Consider the following 15,273-nt stretch of genomic DNA (forward strand, 5'->3'; position numbering starts at 1 on the left):
TTATCATATTTTGATAGATCGGGCATTTTCGGACGCGGCGATACCTAATGTGTTTATGATTTTTACTGTTTATTTCTTTTTATATCAGTTCTAGGGAAAGGGGGGTGATTTGAATTTTTAGGTTTTTTTATTATAATTTTTTTTTTTTAAACTTTTTTTTATTTTTACTTTTACTATTTTTCAGACTCCCTAGGGTACTCTAACCCTAGGTAGTCTGATCGATCCTATCATATACTGCCATACTACAGTATGGTAGTATATGTGGATTTTACTCCCCATGCATTACAATGTGCAATTAGCACATTGTAATGCATGGGTTAAAACAAAGTAGCCTCGGGTGTTCGGAACACCCGAAGTTACCATGGCGACGGATCGCCGCTCCCCGTGACGTCATCGGGGAGGAGCGATCCACGACAAGATGGCGGCGCCCATGCGGCGCCATCTCTTTGAAGCCGCCGGCAGCATTGCACCTAATATGCAGCAAAGACTTACCGGCTATGGAGAGAGCTCGGCCCGCGAGCCCTCTCCATGCACCGGGACCCGGCGCGTGCCGTACTAGTACGGCGCGCGTCGGGAAGGGGTTAAAGCGTTAAATATATGGTTTCGAGAAGTTTCGGGATTTGTGCATGAGATTATGATATCATCGGCGAAGAGGGCTATTTTGTGCTCTTCTTTGCCCACTTTAACCCCTGAGATATTCTTGTTGATTCGTATGGCTTCTGCTAAGAGTTCTATTGAAATTACGAAGATGATTGGGGAGAGGGGGCATTCTTGTCTAGTGCCGTTCGACAGGGTGAACAAATGGGATAACGTGCCATTAATAAATACTTTAGCTGTTGGGCATGAGTATAAGGCTCTTATAGCCATTAAGATATGGCCTTCCAAACCATATTTTAGTAATGCTGGGAACACTTATTCCCAATTCACCCTGTCAAGCGCTTTCCACAACGACTGTTTATCAGTTTCCTTGTGTTGTCAGATGTTTGTCTTCCAGGAATGAATCCGGATTGATCTAGTGCTATGATGTCTGGTAGTATAATTTTTAATCTATTTGCTCGGATTTTTGCGTAAAGTTTTATATCCTCATTCAATAAAGATATGGGACAAAAGTTACTTGGTCTGCCTGGTGTTTTTCCCTGTTTGGGTAAGGTTACTATGAGGGCTGACAGCATCGTTTGTGGAAAAGATCCTGTCTGGGCTGCTTTTTCAAATACTTTTAGCAGGTGAGGAGAAAGGATGTGGGCATATTTTTTAATATAATCCAGAAAGACCGTCAGGTCCAGGGGATTTGTTGGGTTTCAAACTTTTAATGGTATTAAGAATTTCTTTCTCTGTTATGGGGGTATTAAGTTTGGCTAATGCTTCTGGGGATACTTTGGGGAGGGGTAGCTTATCCAGAAATTGTTTAATTTGGTCTGAGGTCGGTAGTTGGGGGGAATTATCTGTATGAAGATTGTATAGATCAGCATAGTATGCCATGCATTCGCTATTCCACTTGGGGACATTACCTTCTCCCCTGTGTGTGGATGGAGAAGGAAGGGTATTTTAGCTTTAAGCGTTCTTTTTTTGAGTTTGTTGACTAGCAGTGCCCCTGCCTTTTGGTCTTGAGAGTAGAATTTAGTTTTAAGTTTTGTTAAGGAGCGGGCGTATTTATGGAGCATTAGGTTCCTAAGATGGTCCGTATCTTTATTTAGTTGGTCTGTTGTAGTCTGTGTTATCATATGTTTATTTGTTTGTTCGAGTTGTTGTATTTTTAGAAGAGTGGCGTTGATTTCTTTTTCTCTAGCTTTCCTTATTCTACTGGACAGCTTGGTTAAGTCATCTTTAATGTAACCTTTATGAGTATTCCAAATTGAGAATATGTCCGCTTCCCCATTATTGTTAAAGGCAAAGAATTCTCTTAGTGCTAGTTCTATTTTAGCCGAGTGTAGGGGGTGGGACACTGAAGACACAAAGTCATTGTGTTCTGAGAATGTGTCCGCTAATGTTATCTTCACTGGTGCGTGGTCTGACCATTGAATCAGCCCTATACTTGAAGACCTTATCTTGTCAAGCACAAATTTATCTCCCACAATCATGTCAATTCGAGAGTATACTTTATGTCGCGCTGAAAAAAAAAGTATAGTCTCTTTCTGACGAGTGTTGGATACGCCAAATATCAAATAATGCATGTTCCCAAAGTATATCATTTATGGAAGTTGATCTATTAATTTTATTGGAGGTGGAATCTAAGGTGGGGAGGTTGACGGCGTTAAAGTCCCCACAGATGAGTGGGTGGCCCCTCTTTATTGCCATTACTTTGTCTAGCAGATTTTTAAGAAAAGTCCTCTGCCCACTGTTGGTGGCGTAAAGGTTGACGATAGTGTATGTGGTATTATTAATACTGCATACCGATATTATATATTGACTACAGGGGTCAATATCTACGTGCGTTATGGATAGTGCTAAGGAAGATTTAAAAGCTATCATAACTCCCCTCTTTTTTTTCTGGAAAGAAGACATATAAATATTTGGGAATAGGGGATGAGACAGCTTAGGGGGGTTGGAGATACCCACGTGTGTCTCTTGGATGCATAAGATGTCACACTTCTCTTTTACTGCTTCTCTCCATAGAGTGGAGCGTTTGTAAGGGCTATTAAGTCCTTTCACATTTAGTGATAAGAGGTTCACTACCATGGTGTAAATTTTTTACAACTGATCTTGGACTTGAGATATGTTGTTTTTTTAACTGAGTGAGGTATACTTAACCATAGAATGCTTGGCCTGAAAACAAAACTTGACTAACACAGATAACAAAAAACATGTTTTTTGGTACCCACGATACACGTAGTGCTGCAAGAGGGGTCATCAGTCCTTGTGGAAACGTGTGGTCCAGGTCCGGTCCATCCTCTTGTAATATTTGCTCCGGAGGAATGTCTTTAGTTGATCTTTCATTTGATCCGCCATTCTGGGTCGATACGGTCTTGGCGATGAGGTCTTGTTTTTGTTGGGGACATGGAGTCTTCTCTTCCCAAGCCCCAAGATTTCAGGATTTTTTCTCCTTCTTCAACCGAATTGATGGGTACAAATTGAGTTCTGCCATTTTACCAGAATTTTCGTGGGAAATCCCCATCTATAAGGTATTTCTTTCCCCCTGAGAATTGATGTGATAGGTTGGAATTTTCTTTGGCTTTGTAGAGTTGCTGCTGACAAATCTGTAAACATCTTTATTGATTCGTAGGGTGCAGGGAGGATTTGCATTTTTCTGGATTGTGAAAGGAGTTGTTCTTTTACATGGTAAAAGGTAAACCTATCTAACACGTCTCTGGTTATTATTTCCGGCAGATTTGAAAGTTTAGGCCCTCTGTGTGCCCTGTCAATACTGAACTCATATTCCGCTAAATCAGTTAACATCGCTTTGGTCAGTTGCTGGATATAGGCTTTAAGATGCACGTTTGGCACCGTTTCAAGTATTCCTCTGAATTTTATATTGTTATGCCTATCGCGGTCTTCGGAGTCGATTATCTTCGCTTGGATAGAAGCCACAGTGTTCTCTAGACTGTTATGTGAGTCCACAAGATCATTATGTGCATTAACAAATGAGACTAATTTTTCTTCTGAATGAGACACCCTGTCTCCCAACTCCTGCACCGAGGCTTGTAAGGGTTGAACTAGTGAAGTAATATCCTTGTGTAAGGATGTTCTCAGGGCTTCCAACATAGTTTTAAGGGTGTTCTCGGACGCTAGTTTGTCAGAGGTTTGAAAGGCTGCAAAGCTGTCTTGTGAGTAAGAGAGTTCTTTTTCACCTATAATAGAAGTAATGTATGATTCTGCTGGATATTCTGCATGTTGTCTTGCCCTTTGTTTTGCTGGGCTACTAGAGGGAGAGCGAGAATCCCCTATCAAATCTCCTATCATATTCTGTGGTGAGGAGACTGAGCTGTAGGAGCTGCTGTTAGATTGCAGGGTGAGAGGTGGAATGCTGCACCCACTCTCAGCCTGTGCTGGTGAGGGAGACGATGATGTCCTTTCCTCCCCTGAGCCTGTGCTCCATCTGTTGGGGACCTCAAAGGTGATTTTGGGGGGTCTGCTTTAGTGGTGGTGGTGTGGGTGCTTACCGTTGGTGATCTGCGGCCTGCGGCTTTCTCTCCCGCGGCGCCATCTTTGCCGCGTGGCGCGTCCGCCGGGAAGTAGTGGCAGATCCCCTTAGTTGTGGGGTCTTTCGATCCCCGCTTCCTCCCCAATGTCCCCGCTGCCTCGGGGTTCACGTTCAGCGGCTTGCTGGGCATTTTTCTTCCGTGCAGCTCGATTAAGTCGCTTGGGAACTGTGGAAGGGACCGGAGCTCTCACCTCACGCGGCCATCTTCCTCAGCAGCCAGGCCACGCCCCTCACCGAGGCAGCTCTCCCTGTGTGTGCACTCGCTATGGCTAGTTTCTAACCAACACTGACAGCACACAAGAGGATTTTGTGCTGTGACTTTCACTTTTGGAAAAAAAATAAAAATCGTCAAACTGTGCCTAATTCAATCAAACCCCCAATAAATTGTCTCACTTAAGGGCTCTGGGTGAGATAATTCAAAAGCTGTTATCAAATTCAACAACATATAGATCGAGAATCACAAGAGGAAAATCAATTTAAAAAATCTATATAATGGCCCAGATTTATTAAAGCTTTTGCGACAGTTTCCTGACTTTTTACATTATTTTTAGTGCAAACTGCTTGCACATACATTCTTAAAGTGTCCAAGGTGCACAAGGTGCATTTAGGGCTGCACTATGCCCGTTGTGACACAAACATCTGCAAAGAAAAAGGCGTTCCTGTGCACAGTCAGACCGTAAGACACATTTAACATGCAGTTTCCGACAGAATTGTGGCACGCCCTATGTTAACCCCTTAACGCTGAAGCCACTTTTCACCTTCCTGACACGGCCCATTTTTTTCAAATCTGCCCTGTGTCACTATAAGTGGTTATAACTTCGGAACGCTTTAACATATCCAAGTGATTTTAAAATAGTTTTCTCGTGACACATTGTACTTCATGTTAGTTGAAAAATTTTGGTGGTATGTTTTGCATTTATTTATGAGAAAATCAGATATTTGGTGAAAATTTGGAAAAATTCTTGATTTTCAAACTTCAAAATGTTCTACTTTTTCCATACATAGTCAAAACCGCAAAAATACTTAATAACTAACATTCACAGAATGTCTTCTTTATGTGGACATGGTTTTTTTATGCATAGTCTTATTTTTGTAGGATGTTATGGGGCTTTGAATGTTAGGTGCGATTTTTCACATTTTCATAAAAAACGCTATTGAGGGACCTGCTCAGGTTTCAAATCACTTTGAGAGACCTAAATAAAAGTAAAACCCCATAAATTACCCCATTATAGAAACTATACCCCTCAACGTACGTAAAACAACTTTTATGAAGTTTGTTAACCCTTTAATTGTTTTACAGGGGTTAAAACAAAATCGGATGCAATTTTGAAAGGGAAATTTTTTTGGCTAAATTAATGTGTTTTTCAAAAAATGTACAAATTTTCAGTGGATAAATTACCAAAACGCTCCACAAAATTTGATACCCAATCCCTCCCGTGTATAACTATACCCCATATGTAGTGGTAACCTGCTGTATGGGCACACGCCAGGGCATCAAAGAGAAGCTGCGCCATTCAGAGCAGATTATGCATTGTCACTTTTTATTGGCTATACAATCTTTATTTTTTGGGCAATTTGGACATATAAGGGCTTATTTTTTGCGACATGAGATGCACTTTACAAATACTTCATTTTAGTGGGTCTTTAGCTAATTGATGAGGTTTTATTAACTCTTGAATGTATGGGTGAAAAGAAAATTGTCAATTTTGGTTTCCTTTCTTTTTGTATACTTTGGGGGTCGTACACCGTACACTAAAAATACTATATTATCTTTATTCTACAGATCACTACGATTACGGTGATACCTCATTTAAATAGTTTTTCATTTATTTTTACAATTTTACTGGATAAAAACTAATATAGAGGAAATCCCATTTGTTTTTGCATCGTCATCTTTTCGGAGATGTAACTTTAATATTTTTTGGTTGACAGAGCTAGTTTAGGGCTTATTTTTTACATATTGAGTTGTTCTTTTCAGTGGTACCATTTTGGCGCACATAACTTTTTTTTAGAACATTTTTGTGCAGAGATTTTATGAAAAATGTAAATTTTTGGCGTGTCTTTCGGGTTTTGTTTTTAAAGCGTTCACCGAGCGGGTCCAATAATGTTTCTGAGTTATTGTACGGATTGTTACGGACGCGACGATACCAAATATGTGGGGTTTTTTTGGCGATTTTGTGTTTTTCTCCGTTTATTGCATGTGTATAGGGAATATTTGTGTTTAGGGGACTTTAACTTTATTTAATTAATTATTTTTATTCAAAAATGTTTTTATTTAATGTTTTTAACTTTTTTATTTACTTTTACAGGTAAGCTTGAAGAAGCGATCCACGGATCGCTTGTTCAAGCTATTCTTCACATTACACAGTGTAATACAGATGTATTACACTGTGTAATGTAACACATGCTGCGCATGCTCAGTGTGTTACAGCCGAGTCCTGTCAGAAGGCACGGACCCGGCTACAGGAAGGAGATCGCGCAGCCCCGGGCACCGGCAGTCCCGGGGCTGCGATCGGAACAGCGGACCCCCCCGGTAAGCGCCGGGGGGGTCCGATTCACTTTAAATTCCCCCTAACACGCCGCGGTCAGCGCGACTGCGGCGTGTTAAGGGTTAACACCCGCGATCGGAGAAATCTCCGATCGCGGTTGTTAGAGGCAGGTGTCGGCTATAATATATAGCTGACACCCGCAGCTTCTGGCCCCGGCTCCGTTCAAGAGCCGGGGCCAGAAGCATGACGTAATAGTACTGCATTTTGCGGGAACGCACCTCCCGCGATGCAGTACTATTACGTCAAATGTCGGGAAGGGGTTAAAGTTGCACCAAAAAACAGTTGGTGCTTTCTCCCAGAGAACTGCAGATTCATGATGAACGTGCCACACATTTCATGAATCTGCTGCTACCTGTACACTCCACAGGCAAACTGAAGTTTGCACTATTTCTGAATCTGGGCAAATATATTGGAACGTGCAGCAGCGTGGATGCCAGATAGGGTCTGACTGTTGTGCAAGTTTAAATTAAATATCATATTATATTGACATGCGCTTAGACTGAGAACCTATTTACACAACTCGGTTACATTTATCATATTGACATACGGTAAATTATAAATGTAAATGAAATGTATCTTTTTCATAAGTGATTGGTACTAAATGTGTACATTGTCATTTGATTTCACAATGTGTTACTATTATTTTCTGTAAAATACACAATCTTACAACAGACAAGTTTTATTATGTCTACTGTTAAAAGACACAATGAAGTTGCAGTCACTCTAGGTCACATAATTCATATAATCATTCTGAGAGAAATGTTATAAGGTGCATCATGATCACTTGACAGGATGGAAAATACATAATTTAAACTCAAAGCACATTCTGTCTGCAAATCTTTAACTTCTATTACAGTGTCAATGCAATTACAGCTTGTCAGTGGTTTCACTACAAATTGTCATCAATGTGTCAGATTTTATAAATATAAATACATCATAATTTTAGAGTACTGACATTTTTTTTAACTTCATGATATATGCATGGAAACATCTTACTGGTATTATAAATCAATTTAAGATTTGAGGTGTGTGAAATAAATAAACCATGCATTTTACAAAATTTTGTTAAAGTTTATTACACAAATATTCCCTGCAAAACTCCCCTTCGAGTCTGAATGCATTCCCATTCCCAGCGTAGCAAATGATAGAGTGGGACTGTCCTGCAGATTCATTCATCACTAGAAATTCGTCTTTGACATCCTGATGAAGACCTATCCTTCATTCCATTAAGAAAACACTCTTCAAAACTCTTAGTTTTAGTTCCTTTCAAATATTTTCTATTGGATTCAGGTCAGGTGATTCTAGAAGCTTGGCTGCGCTTTTAAGATCATTGTCATTTATCCATTCATCCTTACTTTAAAGGAAACCTACCACTTGGAAATGGTCGTTATGACCCACACTAACCTTCACATCAGTGGAGCTGAGCTGATACAGGCACACATTTTGGTTAAACATATAAACCATCTGCATGTAGAGTGCTGTCCCCGCCTCCCCCCCCCCAACCTTCCCTTCCTCGCTCCTGAGAGCCGGTGACGTCAGTGAGAGTTATAATGTTATCTTGTATGTTGCCTGACAAAAGGTCCATGTTCTGGCCGAAACTCGTTGCTTTGCCAATTAAGGATGCCTTGCAGGCATGTGGAGATATATAGCCATTGATGCTCCACTAGGGGACTCCAGGAATTTCCCCACTGTGGGACTAATGAAGGATTATCTTTTTCAGGATCAGATAATTGCCTCTTTTGGCTACCTTGTAAGGCAGCCTACTTAAGATTAAGCAAGATTTTCAAGAAGCCGAATGACAGGATGCACTGACAGAAATCAGTATATCTATTTCAAAAGGAACAGATTCCCAACTCTAGGCAGCACTGTTTCGATATCTTTGCATCTCATCAGTACAGCATAGGGAACTGGTTTAGCTGAGCAAGAGGGTCAGGAAGTAAGAGTTCTCCTAAGAGAGACTCTGCCAATTAAGGCTGCCTTGCAGGCGTGTGGAAACTTACAGGCATGGATGCTCCACTGGAGGATTCTGGGAAATTTGCAAATATATTTTACAGGATCGGATAAGAATAAAAAAATCACCTCTTTTGGCTACATTGTAAGGCAGCTTCCTTAACATCAAGCATGACTTTCAAAAAGCCTAATGAATTAAAGTGGGATTAGCACCAAACCAGTGTATCTAATCCAAAAGGTACAGATTCCACTCTCTAGACAGCACTGTTTAAATGTCCTTGCGTCTTGTCAGTAGAGTGTAGGCAGGGCCTGCGCCAGCACTGGGCATATCCCAGTGGGGGGGGGGGGATAAGGCTGCACATAAGAAATCCATGGAGGTGTAGGTGGCTGTAACTAGTGAATCCATATGGAATTAGGGGGGCTTTATATAAAATAACCATGATGCGGCTGTTATCCAAAGTCAAATCTTTTGGAAGGTACAAAGTTCAAACCCTTATTTAATTTAAGTCCTCCTGTTTCAAAATACTAGTAGAGAGGTTGAGTACAGTTGACTCTTGTGTCTTTTCACATTTTGTATCAGAGTATTCTGATAATATTGGGGAGCTACCTCTGTACTTCCTGCCCGCTCGCCTACACGATTTCCTGGTGGGGGTCTAGGATTTCTGGGTGCTAAAAACTTTTTTTTATTGTATCCCTGGTTCCTATTTCCTTGGGCACCGTTCACTCCTGCTGATTTATTGAGATGTTGGTTCCCCATCGGGATGTTATTACACTCATTATCTAGAGTCCTATTCTGAAGATATTACATCTGTTTAACCTACTCTCTTTTCAGAGTTATTGTTTCTCTTAATTATGGATCATAGATAGCTATTCTTCTTCTTTTGCTGCCAAGTATAGACTCTTTCACTCTGATAGTCCAGTAAACCAGTCTTTATCCTGTAGTCGAGATTTTTCGAATCCATTGTAGCAACAAACGGTTTGAGGGAAATGTGTATCTCAGAAATGCGTTTTCCAATCTGTTATAACTGTAATTCCTCTTGCTCCACTATTAGTTATATTAACTTGAGTGAGAATTCAGAGAAGATGTAATTCCAATTATTTAAAATTGAGTTCGTACCCAATTGGGAAATAGGAGCACTACTTGTAGATATATATGCAAAAACTAAGAATTTTTTGTCTTACAGTAATAATAATGAATTCAAACTTATTGGTATGACTTATTGTAACAGGTAATATGTGGTGGACTTAGCCACTTGTACTCAATGCCATCTGCAATATGTCTACAGTATGATTAGGACACTAAAGAAACATATATGACATGAAAGTAGTGCCAAAGATTGACAAACCGGTGTTGAAGAACTTATACACTTTCTCACTGTCCACAACGAAAAACTTGTACTGCCTAAGTGTTATGGCGATAGAGAGAGTAAAGAAGTTACGTAATCAAGAAGTGTATTGGATTCTACAATTAGACAGTAGATATCCCAAAGGGTTAAATAATCATACTCACACTATGTTAAGCTGTTAATAATAATAATTCCTTTATTTATTTAGTGCACACAGATTATTCAGTGCTGCACAGAACTCGCCAAATCATTCCCTGTTCACAATGGGGCTCACAATCTATTCAACCTACCAGTATGTTTTTGGAGTGTGGGAGGAAACTGGAGGACCTGGAGGAAACCCACACGAATACGGAGAGAGAACATACAAACTCTTTGTAGATGTTGACCTGGATGGGACTTGAACCCAGAACCCCAATTTAGTGCTAACCACTGAGCCACCATGCTGCCCAATTTTGCTTGTTATTCCGGCTTTCTGAATTTTGATGCCAATAATGATACAATGCGCATGATCAAATGGTCTTAATTGCACAGGTGTGTTTGGAGCATATAAGAGTATTGCTTTCTTGGAGGGTTAGACCATGACTAAGGACTGATATGCTTTTTTTTATCCGAAACGCTTAGGTATTTTTGACTGTTTTTAAAATGGATACAAGCATGTATTATGCAGTTTAAATCTCTATCACAATTTTATTTTTAAATAATATAAAATAAATTGACTGTTTTTAACTTTACGTATGCTTGATCATACTTCAATTTTGCTATATTTTGTATGTTAAAATATATAGTGGTGCAACCTTGTGGTATTTTTTTGGGGCATTACAGAATTATATATAGGATATCCCAGGATTGTTTTTTTTTCTGGTTACATAATTTATTATAAAAATTGGTGGTGTTACAATGTATTTTGAGATTAGGGCATGGCTCTTCTTATTGTTAATGCCTTGAACATGCCTTTCACCACTTATCAGGCTCCTTTGTACATTGCTAAATTGTCCACTCTTTCTGAATCTGTTAAGGTCACAGATTACCTACTAACCATTAGTCTATGGAGAGGGTCGCTAAGAAAGTGATATCTAGGAAGAGAAATCTCTTATTTCTCTAAATATTTTTAGAAAGTAAAAAGAAAAAGGTCTTGTAAAACAAGGGATATAAGTAGCATAAAGTACGGTGCTACTCTTTACATGCATACACAGCAGCTTTAAAGAATACCCATTATATTTTTCTTTATGTAAAATTATTTAATTTCTTCAAGTGGAAAATATTATTTTCACACAAATGCCAGGAAATTATGCAGCAACACATGGCAGGTCCCCTTTCATCTGATATCTGCTCCCTTTACAGAACTTATTTTAATAACCTTTAATCAAATAGCAGCAAATCAGTGAAATTGCAGAAGAATCAACCAGACAAGATCAGCTCCCTCCACTATACAACCAACATAGGAACCAATATTAACTGCAGCCAAAGTTTTATGCTAAACTTTTACTCCATCTGTGGTCCTGCTAGAAGAGAACATCTGATAAACTTAACTATACAACATAAATTAAAGGCCAGTGTATATGAACTGACAGCACCTGACGTCCATCTGCCACCAATAATTTCCTAATTTCCATACCTGCTGGAATTAATTTGTCTGCATTTGACCCTTGGTTTTTCTCCTTTGATGAAACAACACTTAGAAGAATTAACCAAAATATAAAAACAGGGTATTCTTACAAATCTTTCACACATTTTAGGTAAAAATACTGTATGACTATAGTAGATTATAAAGATCATTCTTATACTGTTGGTTATTTTGCAAAAAAGTATTTACCAATTGTATCAAGTTCAATGTAATGTACAGTAGAGGTAAATGTTTATCTCCCATTTTCCAATAATTATGTTGAAGGATGTGTCTTGATTACATCTTAGTCATAACCTCATTTTATCTTATACTTACCTTAATTTAATGCTTGCTTGTACTTAAAGGGGTTTTCCCACTAAGAAACGTTAGGCCCCATCCACAGGATAGGGCCTAACGTGCTGATCAGTGGGGGTCCTGACATCATAGTGTGTGCCGTGCGGCCAACATCACGATCCCTGTGACAGACAGCGTGGGTACACTGAGCCGATGCTGGAGCATCGCTTTATAGAAGAGGACCTGCCAGGGGGGCGTCGGGAGGTGAGTACAGTGTTTGTTTTTTCTCATGACTCGAGTATAAGCCACGGTGAAGTTTTTCAGCACATTTTTTTGTGCTGAATAACTCGGTTTATACTCAATTATATACGGTAGTTTAAAAATTTGGATGATATCTTTTGTGTTTAGTTATGAAAAAAACAGACATTTCGCAAAAATTCCAAAAAATCTTCATTGTCAAAGTTCTAAATTCTCTACTTTTGAAGCAGATAGTAGCTGCCAAATTAATTCATAACTGTCTGCTTTATGTTGGCATGGTTTTTTAACATTTCACATATGTTAATAGAATATTATGAGGCTTATAATTTGGGAGCCATTTTTCAAATTTTTGGAAAATCGCCAAGACCTGTACTTAGTGGGACCTGCTCAACTTTCAATTGACTGAGAGGCCGAAGTAATAGCAAGATTTGTAAATTACCCCATTATAGAAACTACACCCATCAACGTATGAAAAAGCACTTTCAAGAAGTTTATTAACACTTGAGGTGTTTTATAGGGGTTAAAACAAAATGGAGGTGCAGTCTACAAATTGGGATATTTTTGGACAATAAATACATTTTGAGCGGAAAATTAAACGTTCACAGTGGATTATATGACTAAAAGCACCACATCTTGGAAATGTTAACATCATCATTTTTTCAGAGGCATAATGGTGCAGATTTATCAAGCTGTCTGAAAGCCAGAATATTTCTAGTTGCCCATGGAAACCAATCACAGCTCAGCTTTCATTTTACCAGTGCTCAGGAATATTTTAAAGTGGAGCTGTAATTGATTGCCATGGGCAACTAGAAATATTTTGAATTTCAGAAAGCTTGATAAATGTGCCCCAATGTTTTTATTTTTGGCTGACAAATTTGGTTAAGGTTTATTTTTTGCGAGAAGAGTTGTTCTATTTAGCGGTGTTATTTTGGAGCGCCTAACATTTTTTTTTTATAACTTTTTAGAGTATTTTGTAAAGGGTATTATTATCCTTTATCAGGTTTTATTTTTACGATGTTTACCATGCAGGTCCAATGATAATAATATTTATATTGATTTCTATTTATATGACTAGGGAAATTAATGGGTTAAAATGAGACAGCCTTGGGTCTTCAGAAAACATGAGGCCGTCTTGACAACTGATCGGCTTTTTGCAGCCGCCGGCAGCTTTACCGGCAGAGCTAGACGATCACGGGTGCTACCAGTAAGTGTTTTCTGCAATATGCTGCAACATGCAGCCGCACCCGACGAGTGTCGTAATAGTACAGAGCGCCTCGGGTGTGGGAAGGGGTTAAACATTTTTTTTACTCTCCACAAACTTGAACTTGAACCAGCGTGATCTCTAGTTCAAGTCCAATACATTGCTCTACAATACTAATGATCCCTCAGTAACCGGCACAGAGAGGGGGGATCTGATCCTTAAGGGGAACACCCTTACAGTACACGCCGCGGTCGTGATTGACTGTGGCATGTAAGGGGTTATTACTTCCAATGGGAGCCGGCTGTTTCTGGTATTGGCTCAGTTCATGAGTGTGCGAGAAGCTGGGTGTAATAGAACGTCCCAATTCAGGAAGTATCATGTCTGAGTGCGTGTAGGACCATTAAGTAAACAACTTCTCTAACATCCTTATCACTCTACAAACCTTAAATTTCATGCTGAATTTCTTATGGCTCCATTTTTATTAGTCATATTCCCAATTTCTCACTTTAACACTTACCTTCAATGAGGTCCTCTTGTCCAGTAAGTTGCTTAGTGATTTTATCCCTTTAATTCTTTAGCCATGTCACAGCCTCTTACATTATATAAATAATAGTAATCTTTATTTATATAGCACCATTAAATGATCTACTTCTGTCAATGTATTGCATGGGAATAGCTGTAGCAATGACTGCCTATAGGTGTTATTTTCAGGTCTTATATTTCTAAGCTTAAAAAAATTGCACTAGGTCTTATTTTCAGGGGGTGTCTTATTTTTGGGGAAACAGGGTATTAACACAAGTCATTATAAATATAAAAACAATATTACAGCTGTAATAGTACAGTGCCAACAAAAAGTAGCATACTTACCATCCAGGCTGTAACAAAGTCTCCCATCCATGTTCCAACTGCTGCAACCTTCATGAAGCTCTCATTCCTGATGCCCATGTATTCTGTTATAATGTAAGGACTGTGGAGGAAACATCAATTGTTATAATTTTTATAAAATGATAACTCTGCATAATATAAATGTTTATATTGCATAAAACTGGCAGTGGACTGTAAGTAGTTTTTTCTAGGCTTTTTCAGAAAAAAAATATGGGTAAATCTACATTGGACATTAGATAACCTGTAGATATTTTTTGAGCAGTATGTTAAAACTCTACCCCTTTGTTGCTGATTCAATCTCTTTTCCATGTCCTAGTGTCTGGTATAGTACAAAAAGTACCTTACACAAATCTGGAAATATACATGTTTTCTAGATTTCTAGCAATTTTTGTAGACTGTTGAAGGAATTTATCAAACAGGATACAAGCCACAGCCAGCCATTGTGAATATTTTTCTGAAATATGCGATTAACTCATTTAGTTTAGTTTGTAAAGACCCAGGCAGCAAAGTGCCCCTTTCCCTCTCCATTGTCAAAGCAGATTCTGTCTAACAGGTTGAAGACATGACTCTCTCTGCACTCTGTTTGCGCGACTCTAAGCAGTGACTCTTTCTGTTCCTTTCTGCATAACTTTCAAGTGAAGGGGTTAATAATCACTGCCCAGAGCCATGTAAACACTGGCAGATTACATATATAAGGCAAAAGTCACCCTCCACAGAATCATATTGTATGTGCTGGAATATACATCTCTACAAGACATAGCTGTATAGCCTGATTCTAAGCAGAATTTCAGAATGAATGGGAGCACAAGAGAGAGTGAGTATGTGCTCTTTATTATTTTTACACCCTTAATTTTACTTTAACTTAAATCAAAGCTTGCTGAACCCGAACAACCCCTTTAAAAAACAGGTTAGTTGTGAAAATATAACTAGGTCCTTACTGTTTTTTGTATAACTTTAGTTGGAGAGCTATTCAATAAAGTATGTATACATATCAATCTTAAATTCTGTGTGAAAAAATATAGAATTGCGTCTAGCATGGCAGAATTATG

At 39.0% G+C, this 15,273-nt stretch overlaps 1 protein-coding gene across 3 annotated transcripts in view; it reads right to left on the reverse strand.

Annotated features, from left to right (window-relative positions):
• TMEM117 (transmembrane protein 117) overlaps positions 1-15,273 on the reverse strand; it is a 257,186-nt gene that overhangs the window by 155,103 nt on the left and 86,810 nt on the right. For all 3 annotated transcript variants that reach the window (XM_072146849.1, XM_072146851.1, XM_072146852.1), the window contains exon 4: positions 14,207-14,306. In XM_072146849.1, coding sequence (XP_072002950.1) covers positions 14,207-14,306 — 100 coding nt within the window. The remainder of the gene's footprint in view (positions 1-14,206; positions 14,307-15,273) is intronic.

This window comes from Engystomops pustulosus, chromosome 4 (assembly GCF_040894005.1).
Source record: "Engystomops pustulosus chromosome 4, aEngPut4.maternal, whole genome shotgun sequence".
NCBI classification, from domain to species: Eukaryota; Metazoa; Chordata; class Amphibia; order Anura; family Leptodactylidae; genus Engystomops; species Engystomops pustulosus.